The sequence below is a fragment of the Nanorana parkeri genome, unplaced genomic scaffold (assembly GCF_000935625.1).
Source record: "Nanorana parkeri isolate BGI_ZX_2015 unplaced genomic scaffold, ASM93562v1 scaffold59, whole genome shotgun sequence".
In the NCBI taxonomy this organism is placed as follows: domain Eukaryota; kingdom Metazoa; phylum Chordata; class Amphibia; order Anura; family Dicroglossidae; genus Nanorana; species Nanorana parkeri.
In genome coordinates this window covers 2,762,303-2,783,755 of record NW_017306327.1, presented here as the reverse complement: position 1 = coordinate 2,783,755, position 21,453 = coordinate 2,762,303, and the positions used below count along the sequence as shown (strand labels likewise).

General features: G+C 43.0%; 1 protein-coding gene across 1 annotated transcript in view; it reads right to left on the bottom strand.

The window, feature by feature from the left end:
• WDFY3 (WD repeat and FYVE domain containing 3) overlaps positions 1–21,453 on the bottom strand; it is a 195,553-nt gene that overhangs the window by 86,602 nt on the left and 87,498 nt on the right. The window contains exons 14-19 of the mRNA XM_018576192.1: positions 20,517–20,688; positions 16,433–16,647; positions 12,208–12,320; positions 5,613–5,844; positions 1,559–1,659; positions 785–1,003 (exon numbers count right to left, since the gene is read on the bottom strand). Of these exons, the coding sequence (XP_018431694.1) occupies positions 785–1,003; positions 1,559–1,659; positions 5,613–5,844; positions 12,208–12,320; positions 16,433–16,647; positions 20,517–20,688 (1,052 nt within the window). The remainder of the gene's footprint in view (positions 1–784; positions 1,004–1,558; positions 1,660–5,612; positions 5,845–12,207; positions 12,321–16,432; positions 16,648–20,516; positions 20,689–21,453) is intronic.

The window sequence follows — 21,453 nt, the reverse complement described above, 5'->3', positions numbered from 1 at the left end:
TTTTCATTTGTGCTAACAGTGACATTTCCATCCAGCCTTTTCCCTGGATGTTCACCATTCAAGAAATCTTGACCCCCAGCTTTAGGCTGCCAGTATAGCCAATGAAAACTCTTGTGAGTCCAAGGTAAAAACAAAATTGTAACTGTGGTGCAAAAATAGAATGACATTGTTTCAGGTTCTTAAGAGTGCTATATCTTCAGTACATTTGCCACATTTTGCTGACATAATGACAAGGATTACTGATTAATTGGTTACAACCATCTAGGTTTTGACCACCAAACACTATAGCAAACTAAACTGAAAGTCCTATATGTGCTCTTTTATGCTTTCAGAGTAAATAAATTATTGTCTGCACAAAACTTCTCAAGGACAGATGAATGGATTTATGACATTTTCTAAACTGGCCAAACACAAACAGCAGTCCAAGCTTCAGTATCTTGCTAGTCGGCCCCGCTGGCTCTCAAAATAACCAAACAATCTGATTGGATGCAGGCATTGTTCAGGTATTTTAAGTGCCAGCCGGGCCGACCAGCAAGATACTGAAGCTTGGCCCAGTGGGAGATTCCTCCAGCCACACAGTTTAGCGTAGATGGAGGAATCTGTTGTACTTTTTCCATCTGACCATAGAAAATCTACAGATAATCTATAGGTGTATGGCCAGCTTTACAGATGACTCAATACTGGTCCTTTCCCATGTCTGAGAAATATTTTATTTGCAGCCCACTGGGACATGTTACAAAAATGTTTAGTAACCAGACAGCTTTGAAAAGAGATGGATATTTACCATAGTTCTGAAGAAGTTCCTCCTTGGTGGACACGATGAGGGACTTATCTTTTGCTGAAAAGACAATGGCTAGACATACGTAGTGATGCTCCGAGGAGTTTGCTCGTCTGACAATAGTAAGAAGTCTAACAGGGTGATTATTTGGTGGCGTACTGAAATGCTCAATGCAAAACCAGGTGGAATAGGTTAAGCCAGAAGGTGGAGGAAAAAGCCTTTCACCTAAAAATTAATAAATAAAAAAAAATTTAATTTTATTTATTTAGAACAGTTTATATAGTTTTGCAATATTTGGTAAATCATAGCAAATTGACTGCTTGAACTACTTGAACGAGCCAATAAATTTAAAATGCATTTAAAGTGACACTAAAAACTTAGGAGTCAAATCTCCACAGACCGTGATTTAGGCCTAACCACATGTAATTGTATCACATGCGCTTACATGTGGAGTGCCAGCGGACTGCTATTTTCAAATGCGGCCACAGTCACCCGATTAGCTTGGTGACAGTTGCCACTTTTAAACTGCATATTTGGGATTCCTGCCGCAGAAATCTCAAAACGCACCTACTACATTATGTAGGTGTGAATGTAGCCTGTGAGAGAGTCTTTTATCCCCTTTAACACAATGTAACCTAGGAAGGAGAGGGAAATCTCAATAATGGGGCTCAGACAGAAAAAGTCCTTATAGAGCTTCTATTTAATCCTTAAATCCAAAATAAAACAAATTGGCTGAAATTAGGCTTAAACTTTCACACACTTCTAGAAACAGTTTCTTACCTGTTCCAATGCCGCTGAGAACAGCTCCATCAATAAGACCAGTGGTAACTGCATTACTGCTTGGTGCATTGTGAGGAGCTAAACTTGGCAAGAAAAGGCACCTATTTAAATAGAAAAATACATGGTAAAAATTCCTGGAGAGCCAAAACAAAAAAAGTACTCTACTTAGCAGATTCAACAGGAAAACAAATGCGAAAAGCAGCTTTTTCCTGATACATGAGTATCCCAAATAAACCAACACCCTTTGGGGACGGTATGAAAAAATGCTATAAAACCTAAAGTTAAAGTGCCTATGATTTTTAGACGAAAGCTGCAAAAAGGGATGTGCAAAACATACTGAAAAAAACATGGAAAACATTTACGTCATATTAAAATGGACCTGCAAAATGGAACTATTGCTTGGTTAAAAAAATGTTTTGCAAAGCTACAAGCATTATACTCTTGCCTGTCCCACTGTCAATTTCTACGATCTGTTCAAAAGCTGCGCCTGCCTGAAGAATCTTCACATTCAAAACACCCGGGAGTGCTGGATGCCTGCATCCCCTGACAAGCTGCAGTTGCTGATCTCTATGCCACTACTGTATCCTGTAGTGAAGTACGGGCTAGTGGAATGGATCATGCATTCGACACACCTGGAAGTGTGTTGAATGTCAAAAGGCCATTGTTCTGGAAGAGAGTGCATCAGAACAGGCAGGGAGCTGCGGTAACATAAAGCTTCTTTTACAGGTCTTGTTCTGCTACACGTTTCACCTAGTGACAGAGTCTCTTTAAAAGGTCAACTTAATGCTTTCTGGTCTTTCTAAATAAGGCCGAAAAAAGAATTCAAATACTTACCTTTCTTGTTGAAAATGCTGCTCCTAGTAAATCTCCAAGCCTGGCCCTATGCCTGAAGGCCTATCGCCTTAGAGTTTTGACATTTCTGATGAAGGGGGGGGTAGGTGGTCTGAGTTTAGATTGACTGGTCCTCCTCTTCGACAGGGATCAGGCAGCCAAATGCAAAAGCCTTCATACATATAGCAACACTGAAGGAAGCCAACAGCAGCCTGCTGCCCAGTAAGGTGCAGCTTATTCTTACCATAAATGCCATTTTACAAAGTCCCATGACAACACCACCTGGGTGGGAAGGATGCATCTAGCATTTAAATTCCCTACCCTGCTCCTGGCCTATTCTCAAGTGACTGCCAAAAGCAATTCCTAGAACATGCAATGAAAGATTTATTTACAACCAAGAAGGGGGGGTACTTTTGCATTTCTGCAGAAATGGCATTTATGTTAAAGATATTTCACATTTTGCACTTGGTCATAACAGAACACCTGGAGAAGTAACAGATAATTAACCAGGATTGTGTAGCAGCTTAAATAACTTTTTTTCTGGCTAGACTGGACATCTAGGTGATAATGCTTTGCAAATTTGAGATAGCTGGACCATGTGACAACATTGGAGATGTGGTAAAGGGTGTGGCTTAACTGGTGCCTATTGGACTGCACAATTATATTCAGGCACAATGGACAACTGCTATAACAGGAAAAGGGATGCAAGACTATATTTTTCTTCATGGGTGGGGGGCTCATTGAAGTCAGTAAGGATCTAATGCAGCACATTTTTAGGAACACATTACTTAGAGACCATTTACACCAGGGCGGTCTTCTGCGGTGTACATTAACATGTGTTATACTGTGTGAATTGGGTGTGAGCACACACCGGCAGACCAGAAAATCGGACCTGTAGCAAGTCTAGTCAGCACAGCACAATAATGCACAGTAGTAAATTACCACATGTTGTAGTGCACTGCAACATAGGTGCATTGGGACGGTGAGTTGGGTTGCCATTCACAATAAATGAAACCACAAGGCACATTTCCACAGCACCCTGATGCAAAAGGTTCCTTATAATGGTGACCTAAGTACTATTCTATTATTTTTTATCTAGCAAGACTGTAGATGTTGAAGCAAACCAAAAGTCACAAATATAGGACTTTCGGTTCACTGTTACCCTTACTACTCTCAAATAAAATTAGAGCCGTGACATGCTAACTCATTTTCTACATTGCACATAGCTTGATCGAATTGAAGATCTTTAAGAGAAGAACTTTCCTATATAATATATCTTGTCAATAATAGTCAGATTATTCAAATTAGAGTGTTACACTACACAAGGAGAAGTCAAGGATCATAAATATTGGGTGCAACACAGACTCAGACAACACACTGATAAACAAGGTTTTTAAATACTGTCAATCTGTTGTAGAGTGTTTGCTCAGCTCAAAGGTCTCTTTAAGCGCTACTTTCAAAGCAGGTGGTGGTCAGAAATTTGTAAACACTACAATTGCTAAAAGATCTTTGAATCATAGTATTTAACCTAAGAGGTGGAGCAGTCACAGCCCTTCCTAAATACAGAAGGCTGTAATTCAGTAAAGTATACTAGAAACATGAAGAACATAATTTAACCGAAAATTAAGCATGTGCAGTATATTAAAATTTTTAAGTGTTTGTATGGACAAAATTGTACTCCCAAGTCTTGGGTAAAGTAGTGAAGCATTAAAACCTCTGTCTGATTTGTATTGCTGCCTATGTCCTTGCTGGTAAGGTTCACCCTATCTTTGCCCTGGTGACTTGTCTTGGAAGGTGGGCAGATTTATATTGGTTAAAAACCCCAATAGGTATATTGTTGGCCCTGGGGGATTTATAATTGGGAAAACTCATTATGGCAACCTCTAGTGGAATCGTAAGAGGGGAGTTCAGGGCAATCTGTCAATCCATCAGTAAGCTTGGCAATGGAATGGTATATAGAAGTTGGAAGAAGTGTAAGATGACGGTCTTTAAACTTGTACAGGGTCTGAGAGAAATGGGGAAAAAAAACATCTAATTTAGCACTAGAGGTAGTCTGGAGCTGACCCAATAGGTCTCTAATGGCACCAACCTAAGTCTTGTCTTACTGTAAGTAAGCAATATGTGCTAGTAGCTTGCATGTTTGCTCTCCTTACGGCCAGAACACTCTTTTCTGAAACAATTGCTTGTTGCAGGCTTTTTATAGGGAATAAGTACCTAGAGAGTGCTGTGCCATTAGCCACTCTAACTGGATCATGGGGGAAGTGGCAGAAACATAAGCAGCCTTGGCCTGTGAGATTCGTTGCTGAATATCCTCAATTGCCCTCCCGGTACCAGCTTAAATTTAACAAATGTGCTTAATTAATAGATCTCTCAGATAGGCCATCAATGAGTCCCATACAACATTCCATGCAGCTGAAAGCTCATTTACCGAGAGGAACACCTCAATTCTATTCCCCAAAGCAACCCTAGGTTGGATTAATGGTAGCCAAAATGGGAGTAAGCGTCACAGACCTTTCGACGTGCCCTGACCTTTGTCAGTCAGACAGAAAGCAAGGGGGAATCCACAATTTTGACCAGAAAAGGAGGGTGAAGGTAAATCTTCCAATGGGGACACCTGTCTAAAAATGGATATCTGCTTACCTTAGAGAGATTTCCAATCAGTTTGTGTTGTGCCTCCAAGACAGGAAAAGAAAAAAAAATGACAGGGGATTTCTCTACTCTATCCAAAACTAAAATAGAGTTTTGGCTATGCATACTCTTTAAAGGGCCAGTTGCATTTTTGTTTCGTTGCAAGGTTTACATTGTTGTTGAATTTTTGCAACCGTTTTATGCCTACGTCATAAAATTCCTGTGTACTAAAACAAAGGCTAAAAACTCACATCAAATGTTGCCTAAAAGTGCACTACAATGCATGAAAACACATGTAAAATACATAAGAAGTTTAATGTTGATGGAAACACAAAAGCATTTTTACAATGCACAAGCATGGCTGGGCCTAAGAGCAGGTTTTCTGAGATACCAATAAAGATGCATACAGCTGTATCCTAAAATTGACAAAAGAGGTAACTGGTTTCTACATAAGAATTACCACCAAGTTTGAGACACCACAGTGTATGCCAACTCTAATATATTCATCTCTACATTAATATCCAAAGTTCTTGCTCAGGGACTGTTATCATACCTTTTAATCATTCAAATATTTACTGTAACTTCAAAAAATTACCCAAAGCCTTCTAGAGAAGTGTCAAATTCCACAAAGGCAGGAGTGACTGATGATCCATGAAGTCTAATGTCATGCGGTGTTGTCATAGAAACCAGGCACTTTACTCTCGTCAGTGGCACTGTGCTGCCTTCTGCTGATTTTACCAAGCTTCGGCTTATCCGGTAGTGTTTATCTTCTCCCACGCAAAACACGCTGTCAGAGCCAAGACCCTCTGTTGACATGATCATGCTACCTGAGTAACAGCCAAAAAAAAACAAAAACATTTTGTCAAAGCTAAAAGAACACTTAGCCCTCGTTCACACCTGACCGTTTTGTAGGGCGTTCTACGCTCGACGAACGCTCTACAAAACGGTCAAAAATATAAATTGCATTGTAGTCAATGCCCTCGTTCCCACCTTGCCGTATTTCCGCCCGTCCCTAACGCCCTACAAAACGGCCCACGCCTGAAAAGGTCCCGGGACTACTGTGGGCCGTTTTGTAGGGCGTTTTCCATTGGGATACAGCCAAGTAGCCTTTGGGGTTGCGCGACTTTTTTACCGCGACAGACGCACATATTACAATACGCCTAGGTGTGACTGGGGCCTTAAAGCCAATATCATTCCAATGCCTCCCTCCAAAAAGTTACTTATTGTAAGATGGAGTTCCCTCTTCCTCTTAGCCTAGAAAAGTGCACTTTTTTCCCCCCTTACAATGTACACAGTGCCCCCAGAGGACTGACTGCCTTCTACAGGCTACACAGGGGAGGAGGTGATGTCACCAGAGGGAGGAAGAAGTGGGCAGACAGCTCAAAAACTTCAGGCTGAGCCTCACCTCCTTACTGCATGTCCCTGCAAAGGTGACAAGGGGGAGCATGGACAGAGGATGCAGTGGTGGACTGTGCACTGGCGAGTTGCTGAGTGGCTAAAAGCTGCAGTGTCTGGGGTGTTGGAGGCATGGAGGTTTAGGGCCAAGAGTGCAGTGGTAGGGGTGCTGGGTAACCAGGAGATGCAGTGTCAGGGTGCAGCGTCCCAGGGGTACTGGGTTCTTTATAGGCCTGCTTGCAAATGTCAACTACTTGTAAGCATGCTCTAATTAAGCGCTACCACCCGTTTTAGTGTATGCTCCTGGACCACATGGCCCACTAAGCTGCAAGGGGGTTTAGTTATCAAGGGGAGGGGGGTAAATCACTAGGATAAAGGTTTATGAAAGCATTGTTAGCATTTGGGCTTCCTTTAGACCTATGCATTGTGGTAATGTGGCCTTTACCGCAGCTGTAACACATGGAATCTGTGAGGTGTATTACGGTGCAGGGATAAATTGTCATGAAATATATTGGAAAAAAAACATGTATATAACTGCTTTATGAATCATTTTAATTTAAATAAGGAGACTTACAAACAGCATTTTTTTAAATATATTTTCTCACCAACTTCCCCCTCCCGCTGTGCTGAACTAACCCAAATTTGTATACTCGTACAGTTCTGGCACCTAGTCCATTGGCATTCTATGTGTCTAGTGTTTCTGCTCCGTGTGTGTGTGAGAGAGTGTGTGTGTGAGAGAGTGTGTGTGTGTGTGTGTTTGTGTGAGAGTGTGTGTGTGTGAGAGTGTGTGTGTGTGTGTGTGTGTGAAGTAGAACCCCATGGAAAGGTAGTTTGCATTTAGTGATAATGCTGCTAATCTCTTCTAACCTTCAGCTATCCTTGCACATACTAGCAATCAGCTCCCAGCCATATTCTGGCAGAAGTATCTCCAGAATGATCCCCAAAGGAGGTGAGTCTGTTGCAATGAAACAAGGCCTTCTAAATTCCGATTGTCAGCTCACACTACTCTCCTATTGTCTTACTTCTACTGAGGTTTACACAGGCACTGTAATCTCCGGCCCAGCAGCTCACACCTCCAAATCCCCCACCCAACCTCTTCTGCATCTGGAGTTATAGCTCACAGCTCCTCATGGAGGCACCACTAAGCACCACACCTAAAATGAAGCTACTAACCTCTTCACTCACTTTACTCTGTTATGAAACTTGCATCTTAAATGTATTAGTCAATAAAACACACTGGATTGTTTACTACAGTCTTTTAAGTGACAGTTGAAGTCTATAAAAATATATATTGCAGGAAATAACCAGCTTCATCAGCTTGAAAACCAAACCTTCAAAATCAAGACTCCTGAAAATGACTGTGCTCATTCTTGCAGCTATTGTACAAAATGTAACGTTGCCTTTATACCTTTAATCAAAATTAGACCTCCACAAAGCACAGGTTCACATTAAGGTAGCAGGATGAGCACAGTCAACCTGCTACCTTAACGTGAACCTGTGCTTTGCCCTTGCAGTGCATTTAACTAATGTCCTTCCCAGCTGCACACTCACTTTTCACTCAAATTTGCTGCCTGGAGTGAAAAGAAATTGCAGGTCCTTCTGGAAACGGAAGTTGCCATGTTACCTTGGCTGCTTTTACCACAACTTTGGGGTTTCTTATTGGAAGTTACATAATCAAATGCCAAAGTATTACTCATGTGACCACAAGTGAAAGTAAGGGGGTTACAATGCACACAGAGCCAATGATGACCTTAATCCCCACCTTCTGTAGAGATCAATGGGACAATGCTTCACCATTGGGTCATGTGACCAGCCTTAAAAGCAGGTGTGAGCAACCTTTGGCCCTCCAGCTGTTGTGGAGGGCTAAATCCACTTTGCTGAAGAAAAAATGGTAAGGCCAGGCTGGGATAGGTGCCAAGGCCTCCATCTGTTGGCTGAAAATTAGAGTACAAAATATTCCTATGCAATATTTCATATTTACCTGACAAAAATATGTATTTTTGAAATGTTATGGTCTAATCCTGACCATAATAAAAAATAGATAATACACAGACAACCACTTTAAATTTTCCTGGAACCATGAAGGCCCAGTACAAACAGGATAGTATTTGGCAAATATTTTATGATACAATCAATTAATTAAAACCACCGCTTTCAGATTATTATTCAAGTCATTAATATGCTGTAGTGTTAGTGTAGCTATGGAGATGTTGCTTTTTCGTTTTCTATTTGAACATGTTGGTATCTTCATTGTACCAAAATAATCCTAACTGAACAATTAATACATTTAGTAGAATCATTTTGTATGAATTGCAAGTAAAACGGTTTTCTCATTTACTGACTACAGACAGTAGATGTGAAATCAGACGAAAAAAAATAAATTAACATTTTGAAAATGTATTTTATTTGGCAGTAGAAAGGAATTTTGATACCTTGAAAATGTCAATTACACTTTGAATTAGTCAGGTTCAGCAAACCTAAAGGAAATGTTTGAGTCAGCCGCATTATAGCGTCATCTGAGCTATGCTGAATGGAAAGACACAGGATGTATCCTCTAATGCGAACGTCACCAATATGTCATGCATGGAGCATGTAGGAGAAGTGGGCTGCGTGTGTGCATGTGGGAAGAGTCGGAGTGCAAATACTCGCACAGATTGTATTTCCATTTTATCTAAACTAAACTGTAATTTTGGAACAGATGGGCTGACCCGACAGTTGTTCAAACTTTGGAAGATGAAAAGAAAATATGCAATTTAAAGCGGGGGAGGAAGGAAAAACACAAGGAGATCTCGATTAAAACATCTACAAGAAAAAGCAGAAATATTTGACAAATTATAGCAACCAATGGCAGATGAACGCTACCATGGGTAGTCATGTAATATGTCCCTGGTCATTCATACTTCTGAAAAAACATAAGCTGCATACTCACTGGAACACAATCTAGCCATAAAAAGGGCAAGTACCTCATATATACACTCCTAGATTTATGTAGCTAAATCCTACAAGGACAAGGGCACGCTGTCCTCAAGGGAGACCCTTTAAAGTGAACATTCTGTAGTCGCATAACATCTTTACAACACAAAGCATCATGCATTAAAAGGATGGTGCATATAAACCTACTATACAACGTACCTGTGGGCTGTTCCACAGTACTAAACTGGATGCAGGGTGATAAAGCACAGGGGTCGGCAACCCTTGGCACGCGAGACCTTGACAGCTGGCACGCGACCTTATTGCTTGTAGCTGACAGCTCCCTTGAGCCGGCTGTCAATTACATTACTGGCCCACCCACCTCCCTGACGAGGGCTCAAGCTCCTGCCTGAAGGATCCCTCTTGTGCCAGCCCGCCAGACAGGAGCGGGCTCACCCACGTCTGATGGGAGGATTACTGTACCCTGCCCGACAGGAGGATTTTAATGCACACCCTGCCCGACGGGAGATTTTCAACAGCATTCTGTCCGAGCACAGAAAAGAAAAAGGAGCCAGACGATCACCTGGAATCTAGAGCAGGTATCACATTTATACTGTTCACATACACAAACATTAGCCCTTGTACCTGCACACATGCAGGCCCTCACAAATGCACAGCAGTATATTGATAAACAAATAGCTTTGATTTTATTCCTGCCCTAATATGTAGGACGGGAATAAAATCAGTGCTATTTGTGGCTAATAATACTGCTGTGCACTTGTATGGGTCTGCGTGTATGCCTAATATGCCCTGGTCCATGTAGGTAAGGAAGACGGCTTCTAAAATACATTTTTTTCAAGCATGAGACATTGCAAACTTATCATACAGTTTTTGTGGCTGATTTGCAGACTGAAGGGTGTAAATTGGTGGTGGTCTGTCATGTGTTTGCTGCTGGTCTGAGGTCTGCTGTGCACTGTTGCTGGTATGAAGTCTGCCATGTGTTTGCTGCTGGTCTGCAGTCTGACATGCTTTGGTGCTGGTTTTGAGGTCTGTCATGCATTAGTGCTGGTCTGAGCTCTGCAGTGCGTTGGTCCTGCTCTGAAGTCTGCCATGCGTTTGCTGCTGATCTGAGGTCTGCCGTGCGTTTGATGCTGGTTTGAGGTCTGTCGTGCATTGATGCTGCTCTGAGGTCTGCCACCTGTTTGCTCCTGGATCTGAGGTCTGCCCTGTGTTGGTGCTGGTCTGAGGTCTGCCGTACATTTGATGCTGCTCTGAGGTCTGCCACCTGTTTGCTCCTGGATCTGAGGTCTGACATGTGTTGGTGCTGGTCTGAGGTCAGCTGAAAGCAGCATCCTACAGGCCAGACATAGCACAATTGAGCTGTGAAATACAGGCACAGTGATCACACTAAAACTAAGTCCAGTTTACTTTTCAGCACACGTAAATATGAACATGTTTTGTGTGTGCACCAGTTATTCAATTTTTTTCACTTATAGTTGTGCTGCTCATGGGAAGGTAAACACATTCAAATAATTATTGAGTTTAACTTTCTATTAGCAGTACAACGATGAGTGCAAAAATAAAAAAATTTCACTGGCACCCGGTTGTTTGATGGTTTCAAAAATGGCACTTGGTGTGTAAAACGTTGCTGACCCCTGATATAGCACATACCTCCAGGGGGCCTGCACAAGTTTGTTACTTTACCACTGCGCCCCACAAATACGAGCCACTCTTATTATGCAAATAACGACCAGACCATGCATTTTTGCTCTGCCACCCTAACCTCTTCATGGACACTTTTGGACTTGGTCAACAAGAAGGCAAATTGGGAAGGCCTTTCATGTTTAGGCCTACTAGGAGAGGCAGGGGAGATGTGCTGCAAACACCACTGGTGCTGGTTTAAAGGGGGGAGGGCAATAGTTGCTGAACAAGGTTTTCTAACCTGTCAGATCTTTACAAGTCCTACCGAAACTTCAGAAACAGAATTTAGGTAAGCCTTGTGCAAGTCAGATATTTCACATGAGTGTAGCTTTTACTCATTGGAATGTATCATTATACTCCATTTTGGAGTTGAACTATAAATGTCATACTGTCAGCATTAACAAAGAGGTTCTTGAAAGTTGTACTCCAGGCAAAAGCTAAATACTTAACCCCTTCATGACTGAGGCCCTTTTTTCCATTTTTGCACCCATGTTATATTCCTAAACATATAAGGGAGCCGGTTTACCTGCTAAAGGATTTGTATTTCTGTCTACCTAGATGTGATATTTACACAGCACTGCCACACAGCCCTGTCTGGCAGGGAAGGGCACCTATTTTTTGTCTGTCTGTAGTTAACACTTAAAAGTCTTTTCTTTCCACCAGCCTGTGACTGGACAGTGAAAGAAGCAGCAGACTGATGAGCTTGTCTCTCTGCTCTCTCGTTCTATCAGCGTCCCCTTGCATGGCAGAATTACTGATTGGCTATTTGGGCTGCTTTTTCCTCTCCCAGTCTGAGCTCTGCTGTGCAGACTATACCAGGTAAATATGACTGCGCTCAGTGTCCCTGTTAGATTTGGTATTTATTTTGTGCTATGGCGAAAACACTAAGGGCCCATTCACACCAGATCCATTGCATTGCAGTCCGTTGCCTTGCGATACATTTTTCAACGGATGCTAATAGAAGAGCACTGAAAAATGAATGGGTGTGAATAGGGCTAGGTCCCACCACTACCACGCCACTACTTTTTGCTCCCAAGTTGGGTTGGCAACCAATGCAATCAATGTTGTAGAATCAACTATGCATAAAGAGCAGGGGGTGACTGCGCCCAGTAGACCTATAGCTAAAATATCAGTTGTTAGTGGAGTGACCTTTTAAGACAGATATTTTCATTAAACCGCCTTACTTCTCATTTCTGGTTCATAGCTGAGAGAACTAGGCTTGTGTACTCTGTACTGTTTCAATAACCGCTTGTCCCAAGCTGCACAGTTCAAGGGGTTTCCAAGACGTAGAAATTCTCTGGAAAAAATAAATAAATAAACCCCCATCATTCAGTAATAATGATATAGGCACATGTATTAGAGCAGACGTAGGCAACCTCGGCCCTCCAGCTGTTGTGCAACTAAAAAACCCATTAGGCACTACAATACTCATGCTGGATTCCCAGAGGCACAGGCATGATGGTATTTCTAGTTTCACCACAGCTGGAGGGCCAATATTCCCTACCCCTGTATTAGAGCAACATTGATTGCTGCATGGGCATAGCGGTTTATATTGTATACACTTATATAACTCTTTCCTCAAAAAGTGATCAGCTAGGGGTCTGTTCTCTAATCCAAAAGGTACCCAGACATAACGATTGCATCCTCACCCAGCTGACAAGCCTTAATGTTTTTGGGTATCTTATCAGTGGCGGACCTACCGCCGGTGCGGACGCACCGGGGCCTCAGCTTGGGGGGGCCCAGCACAGTCCTGGCCTGTGCATAGATGGTTCATTTAACACTGCCGGTGCAGAGATGGGGGCCCGTCGGCCGCCGGATACTGATCTTAATATCCCACACTCCGGTGCGCTGAATTGGGGGGGGCGGGGGCTAGGTGCACGCCCGCTTGCCAGATACCCAGATATTATGGGGCCCGCCGGCCCCTGTGAGGAGGGAGCAGCGAGCCAAGGAGATGTGAAGACGGCCCTGCAGGGTGCAGGCACATGATGGGGAAGCTACGGGGCCTTGGACGGCTGTGAGGACCCAGCAAGCAGGACACAGACACTGGGTTTTTCTGCAGCCTGAGTCCCCCCCCCCAGGAAACAGCAGAAGACCAGCCAGAAGAGGTAAGGGTAAATATTAATTAAAAATATATTATTTGTAGCCTGATGTTGTGTAAAGTACAGCTGGTATTTGTAGTGCTCTATAGCAGGTGCCATTCTGCATTGCAGCAAAGCAGGATGGGAACCTCTATAGAGGAATACAAATCTCAGCAGTACTTTATACAGAAATGCTATAATTATATAAAGTATTGCTGGGATGTGTAGTCCTCTATAGCCGGTACCATTCTGCATTGCTGTAAATATTAGGGACGCACCAATATAATCGGCCGCCGAAACATCAGCCGAAAATTGCACTTTTGGCTAAATGCCTAAAGTGCCATTTTTTGGCTGATACAGCGGTGCATCCCTGCTTTCTTTCCTTCCCGCTGGGCGCTGCTCTGTGTCCCAGCGGGGAGGAGAGAAAGTGTCGCAGACGACTGAGCGCTGCAGGAGGAGAGCGATGTGAGCAGCCAGCGTCTCTCATCCCACAACACTCAGCCTCCTATCACAGTCCGGTGTTCTATCGCAGATTGTGACTGCGTTAGAATGTGTGACCGCTGACGTCATCACACTTTCTAATGTGATCATTTTTTTGGCGGTAGAATGTGTGACCAGTCACGTGGTCACACATTCTAACGTAGCCACACCCATTTTTTTCCGGGGTAACAATGTGTGACCAGCAAAAGGTGTAGAATTCAAAGCTTTCTCTGCTGTTCCTGGAACAGCTGATCGGTCCTGAAATCTCACTTCTATCCGACTCTGTATTGCACTCGCAGTAAGTAAAATTCAAAGGCTGCTCTGCTGTTCCATAGCAGATTACTTCTCCTAAACATACCATCTGCAATGCCGATCAGCCTGGGAAAAGCGGGAGAAAGCTTTGAATTCCACACCCTTTGCCGGTTACACATTTTTACCCCGGGAAAAATGAGTGTGGCTACGTTAGAATGTGTGACCATGTGACCGGTCACACATTCCAACGCAGTCACAATCTGTGATGGAACACTGGAAGAGTGGTGTGTGGGCGGAGACAGCCCGCACTGTCACAGGAGGCTGAGCTCTCCTCCCTGCACCGCTCACTCAGCCTCCTGTGACAGCGTGTCAGAGAGGAGGGCAAGGTACAAACACTCAGCGATCAGTGAGTGTTTGTAAATAATTGAGAACATGGTATGTGTACTATATCATCAGTTATGAATGAATGGGAGTGATCTACATCACCTCCTATTCCTTCATAATTGTGGTTATAGTAAACATACTCTTTCCTTTCTCTGTAATAAATAAATATGCTAAAATATTTTTTCGATCTATTTTTTCAACTTAATTTTTTTGTGGTTGTTTTAGGGGGTGTGGATTGGGGAGTTTGTGTTTTTTTTTTTCCTGTGCATAGATGGTTCATTTAACACTGCCGGTGCAGAGATGGGGGCCCGTCGGCCGCCGGATACTGATCTTAATATCCCACACTCCGGTGCGCTGAATTGGGGGGGGCGGGGGCTAGGTGCACGCCCGCTTGCCAGATACCCAGATATTATGGGGCCCGCCGGCCCCTGTGAGGAGGGAGCAGCGAGCCAAGGAGATGTGAAGACGGCCCTGCAGGGTGCAGGCACATGATGGGGAAGCTACGGGGCCTTGGACGGCTGTGAGGACCCAGCAAGCAGGACACAGACACTGGGTTTTTCTGCAGCCTGAGTCCCCCCCCCCAGGAAACAGCAGAAGACCAGCCAGAAGAGGTAAGGGTAAATATTAATTAAAAATATATTATTTGTAGCCTGATGTTGTGTAAAGTACAGCTGGTATTTGTAGTGCTCTATAGCAGGTGCCATTCTGCATTGCAGCAAAGCAGGATGGGAACCTCTATAGAGGAATACAAATCTCAGCAGTACTTTATACAGAAATGCTATAATTATATAAAGTATTGCTGGGATGTGTAGTCCTCTATAGCCGGTACCATTCTGCATTGCTGTAACTATTAGGGACGCACCAATATAATCGGCCGCCGAAACATCAGCCGAAAATTGCACTTTTGGCTAAATGCCTAAAGTGCCATTTTTTGGCTGATACAGCGGTGCATCCCTGCTTTCTTTCCTTCCCGCTGGGCGCTGCTCTGTGTCCCAGCGGGGAGGAGAGAAAGTGTCGCAGACGACTGAGCGCTGCAGGAGGAGAGCGATGTGAGCAGCCAGCGTCTCTCATCCCACAACACTCAGCCTCCTATCACAGTCCGGTGTTCTATCGCAGATTGTGACTGCGTTAGAATGTGTGACCGCTGATGTCATCACACTTTCTAATGTGATCATTTTTTTGGCGGTAGAATGTGTGACCAGTCACGTGGTCACACATTCTAACGTAGCCACACCCATTTTTTTCCGGGGTAACAATGTGTGACCAGCAAAAGGTGTAGAATTCAAAGCTTTCTCTGCTGTTCCTGGAACAGCTGATCGGTCCTGAAATCTCACTTCTATCCGACTCTGTATTGCACTCGCAGATAGAAGTGAGATTCCAGGGCTGATCAGCTGTTCCATAGCAGATTACTTCTCCTAAACATACCATCTGCAATGCCGATCAGCCTGGGAAAAGCGGGAGAAAGCTTTGAATTCCACACCCTTTGCCGGTTACACATTTTTACCCCGGGAAAAATGAGTGTGGCTACGTTAGAATGTGTGACCATGTGACCGGTCACACATTCCAACGCAGTCACAATCTGTGATGGAACACTGGAAGAGTGGTGTGTGGGCGGAGACAGCCCGCACTGTCACAGGAGGCTGAGCTCTCCTCCCTGCACCGCTCACTCAGCCTCCTGTGACAGCGTGTCAGAGAGGAGGGCAAGGTACAAACACTCAGCGATCAGTGAGTGTTTGTAAATAATTGAGAACATGGTATGTGTACTATATCATCAGTTATGAATGAATGGGAGTGATCTACATCACCTCCTATTCCTTCATAATTGTGGTTATAGTAAACATACTCTTTCCTTTCTCTGTAATAAATAAATATGCTAAAATATTTTTTCGATCTATTTTTTCAACTTAATTTTTTTGTGGTTGTTTTAGGGGGTGTGGATTGGGGAGTTTGTGTTTTTTTTTTGGGGGGGGGGGGAATCTTGCACCAGGGCCCTTTGTTCCTTAATTCCACCACTGTATCTTATGGCTCTACAACCTGTCAGATTGACAATAGTGAGGATAACAATTGAAAGGACCTACACAAATGCAAGCAAGGACACCAAGGGGAGGTACTGAGACATAGCCCCACCAGGTCAATTCTATTGGGTAGTCTGGGAAACGGAGAGAGAAAATCATTTCAAAAATGTTAAATCCATTTACTTAACTGAACTACTTACCTTAGTACCATTGGCTCTAATGCTTGAGATGCCAGCCTCTCAAACATGCGTTGGAGTGGAGGGTGCAATGCATGGTCTTCATCGGCTAGGGCAGCACTGCATCTATGCAACAAACGTGCATGGAGTCCACCCTCACACATAACCTGCTGATTTCTCTCTGTGTGTACTAATGATTGTAAGATGTTTGCAACGGCCAATTGAAGATCCAAGGCATGCTGTAGAGACAAATGTAAAACAGAAATCAATGAGACACTGGATGCTTACTGTACTTTCAGCTTCAGTTAATATAAAAGCGGATCATTTGACTGTACATTATAAGTAGCAGTAAAATGTTTCCAGTATTTATGCTATTCTTTGTAAAAAGGATATATGGCTGGAAATTGATTCCCCCATCAAAGCTAAAGAGCGTGCATGAAGGAATTTCCCCTGCTTGCTATTGTATTCTAAACAGCCAGGGCTGCAGCTGTCAGGACACCTGAACAGTGACTTCATCAGCTTCCCTGCATTCACTGTTCAGCCACATGGCCCATGACAAAAACTCGTGGTGCCAGCAGAGACACTCATGGATTGAATTCCAGCTGATTTAGCAGGAAACAGATAACATTTGATGCATGGATGGCCAGCTTTACTGTAAATTCACTGACCAGTGAAGGATCATTGTTAAGCCGACACCAGTGAGAAGCAATAAGACCAATACAAGTTGTCACCTCACCAATGTTTTTTTATGGCGGGAAAAACAAAACAAAACATGGATTAAACTATTTAAACGATAGGCGAGCCTAACCCTCCTGTTTCATTGCAAGAAAAACACTGAAATGAAAAACAAATATATGCAAATCAAGATACTTTTGATAAATTGCTTTCACACATCTCTACAGTTTGCAATGTAAGTGAGATTTCACACGAGTCATGCTTTAATATGGCATCTATTCTAGCTTTGTACTTGGTACAACACAACTTAAAAGAGAAGAAGTATAGAGAGAGTAAAACATCCTTTCCCCAATACTTAGAGCTGGCATAGGACACTGTAGCTGTCCTAAGACCGAGAGGTGTCTAATCACATGACCACTGAGCAGTCAGCTCTCAACGGACAGCAATAAATGTCCTGCAGGGATTCCCCCTTCCCATCAGTGCTTCTCCAAAGCAGAAACAGTACCCTTCAAAGTAAACAAAATCTTGAGGCGCCCCAGTCTAAAATGCAAAAAACATGAATGTAAAAAATGATGTGGAGTCCCCCAAAATACACACCAGGCCCTTATCCCAGATAGGGGTCTGGCATGAATTTAAAAGGGGGACCCCATGCAAGAACACAATCAAAATGCCACCTTTCAAAAAGAGTCCCCCTCTACATCAGAATTCCCCTCCTTTAACATCAGAGTACCCCTTATACACATCAGATGCATAACGCTGTGTGGAAATTTCAAGGCACCCCTGAGGAAGCCAGAAATGCTTCTCCAGTGCAGACAAGGAAGGGGCAGGCAGGCGCAGCTGGCTCTGTCCCTCAGCCACATAAAGAGAGGCAGCTGTCAGGGAGCAGGGTGTATACCAACAATATTGTCAGGATCCATCTCCACTGCATCGGTCTCCACGCTGTCAGCATATAGCGGGCAGTAGCCTGTTAACTGTTGAATTTAGGTCGCAGGAGTACATTAGTAAATTTATTTGTGTGACCCAAAATAAAGTTTGGCTTTTGTTCTCTTTTAGGCATTTACTGGCTTTGTTAGAAAAACACAATTAAAGCTACATATTAGGGAGTCTACCCTGTTTCCCTGAAAATAAGACCTACCCTGAAAATAAGACCTAGTACTATTTTTGGGAATTGCTCAAAAATAAGACCGACCCGAAAATAAGACCTAGTTGTGACCATTCTCAGGGCCGGTGGTGGCATAAGGGGGAGCTTGGAGAGGCAGGAGAGAATCAGCGGTGCCAACAAAGCCAGCGCTAGAGGAAGCGAGGCGGCAGCGGAGGGAGCAGAGCTGCATAAGCCGATGCCTCCTCTATAGCGCCGGCTGCTGTCACAGGCAGTGATGCCAAATGCACTCCGCCTGTGAGGAATGGATAGTGAAAGTGCGCTTCGCTCATCCTGGCCAGCGATTGGCTAGCAAATTGCTCTTGGAAAGGTACGGCACCCCTGATTGCCCCGAACACCATGTTTTTGTGCATGAATACATGTAGACTTTTCTACATGAATAAGTGTGGATTGTTGTACATTGAAAAAAAAAAAAACAGGACCGAGTGTGTTTTTTTGAGCCAAAAAAAAATATAAGAGAGTGTCTTATTTTCGGGAAACATGGTATTTGTTGTAGGAACTAAATAATATGTAAAAAAAATATTTTAGGTTTCTTTTTCAAATAGATTAAAAAAAGGAATGCACACACACACCACAAAAGTTTTAGGCAGGTGTGCACAAATGCTGTACGTAACAATGCTTTCAGAAATAAAAGTGTTAATAGTTTATTTTGATCAATGAACAAATTTGAAAGTAAAATGGACAGAAGAGAAATCAAAGTAAATATTTGGTGTGACAACCCTTTTGCCTTCAAAACAGCATCAATTCTTCTAGGTAGATTTGCACACAGTTTTTGAAGGAACTCGGCAGGTAGGATGTTCCAAACATCTTGGAGTACTAACCACAGATCTTCTGTGAATGTCGGCTGCCTCATATCCTTCTATCTCTTCGTGTAATCCCAGACAGACTCGATTATGTTAAGATCAGGGCTCTTTAGGGGCCAAACCATCACTTCCAGGACTCCTTGTTTATCTTTATGCTGAAGATAGTTCTTAATGATGTTGGCTGTATGTTTGGGGTCATTGTCCTGCTGCAGAATAAATTTGGGGCCAATTACACGCCTCCCTGATGGTATGGCATGATAGATAAGTATCTGCTTGTATTTCTCAGCACTGAGGACACCATTGATCCTGATCAAATCTCCAACCCCATTGGCAGAAATGCAGCCCCAGACTTGCAAGGAACCTCCACCATGCTTCACTGTTGCTGCAGGCACTCATTATTGTACCGCTATGCAGCCCTTTAGCGTACAGACTGACTCCTGAAACAGCCAAATGTTTAAAATGTTGACTCCTCTTTCCAGAGCACATGCTGCCATTTTACTGTGGCCTTGTGCGACTAAAGGCTAAGTGCGACCTTTACTGTGGCCTTGTGCGACTGAGGCTAAGCGACTAAACTATGTACTAAAACACGGAACTGGGGTGCAGAAAGATGGCAGCAAGTGCTCTGGACTAATGAGTCAAAATGTGAAATATTCGGCTGTAGCATGAAGAGACAGAAGGATTTGAGGAAGCCGACATCTACGGAGGATCTGTGGTTAGTTCTCCAAGATGTTTGTTACAACCTGCCAAGTTCCTTCAAAAAATGCTGTTTTGAAGGCAGAGGGAGGTCACACCAAATATTGATTTGATTTGGATTTCTCTTCTGTTCATTTACTTTCCATTTTGGTAATTTATAAATATAAACTATTAACACTTTTATTTCTGAAAGCATTCTTACTTTACAGCATTTTGTTTTGTATTCTTTGCATACCTTATGTCTCTTCTGGCAGTGGCCATGTTTATTAAGGGCAGACTACTAGTTCTCCTATTCCTTCCTGGATTTCAGGCACATGTGACTAGACATGTGACCATGCACATCATCTCAGGGATGAACATGCCTTTCCCTGAGATCTCAAGAGATTACAGATGAGATTTCCCAGCAATGCTCTGTTGATAAGGCAATCCCAGTGTGCATTGCTTTGCCAAACTGAAGTCATTTTGCCCTTCAAAGCAGGAAGTGAATGCTCTGCAAGTATTTAATTAAAAAAAAAACAGCATTTTACACCTGACATGTCTATGTTAGTTAAACATTATACTTAGGAGGGATACATTGGTAGAATTTGATTTTTTTGAGTGTAAAGGTCTGCTTTAGTACAGTCATAAGTAGGTCAATGAAAGCTTCTGTTATTTACTTATGATTTTAATTTATACTATATAACAATAATCTAGCATATTTGTACACACACACCGCTTGACAATAATAAATTTGAAGCAACAAAACAATACTGTATGTTACAGATTCTACATTACATACTTCTGGTTGGGAATCGGAGTCAACAGATGCCAGGAGGTCCAGCATTGAAAGCATGGCACCCGGATGGATGATTACTGCATCTGAACCTGGAGCTGTACTTGCATGAATTTTCAGGTCACCAACGTTTTTAGAAGGTATCAGGGAAGAGGTGGATACTGTATGGTAGACATGTCTGCAAGGAAAAAATGAGAGCAGATGAGATATATAGAGATGTTTGATTATGAAAACTTTTATGTGTGATATTTCTAAAGTCTTGCAGAGCTATTCAGATGTATTAATACTTATTTCCCAGATACACAAAAGAGACGTGAACAAGACTTGAAATGATGAAGTAATGCTTATGCAGAACACCTATTTAGCAGTGTTAGTGACGGGTCATATAACTGGGATCGCCTACACTCAGGTTTTTGGGGTCCCCCCCCCATTCATTATTGGATTGGTGCTTTTGTTTTGAAGCCTAAAAGCAAAGAGGGAAGCACATTCTCAAAGTGCACACTGCCGTAATGCAGTAAAGCCATAGTACTACTCTATAAAATATGCCATTAAGAGGAGCGCAGATGAGCACAATAGATTAAACAATGAAATGCTGCACCTTAGATACCACTTACAGGCTTGTTGTTAGGAGACGCAACTAAAGCCGGGTATACAAGTTTATATTTTCTTCATTCAACGCTTGGGCTTAAATATAACACATTCCCCCGCCAGCTGCTATCACAATACCCGTAAGGCGCTGGCAGCTGATTGGCTGCAAGCACTGTTCATCAGAAAATTTTCCAACATGTTCCTTCGGCAAAAGTGGATCTAATGATAGACTTCTCCCAAGGGAATGGGGTCATCAATGCAGCGAATTTCTTCCAATTCCTGTTGAATCTGAAAACATTTGGTGTATGTGTGTGTGTGTGTGTGTGTGTGTGTGTGTGTGTGTGTGTGTGTGTGC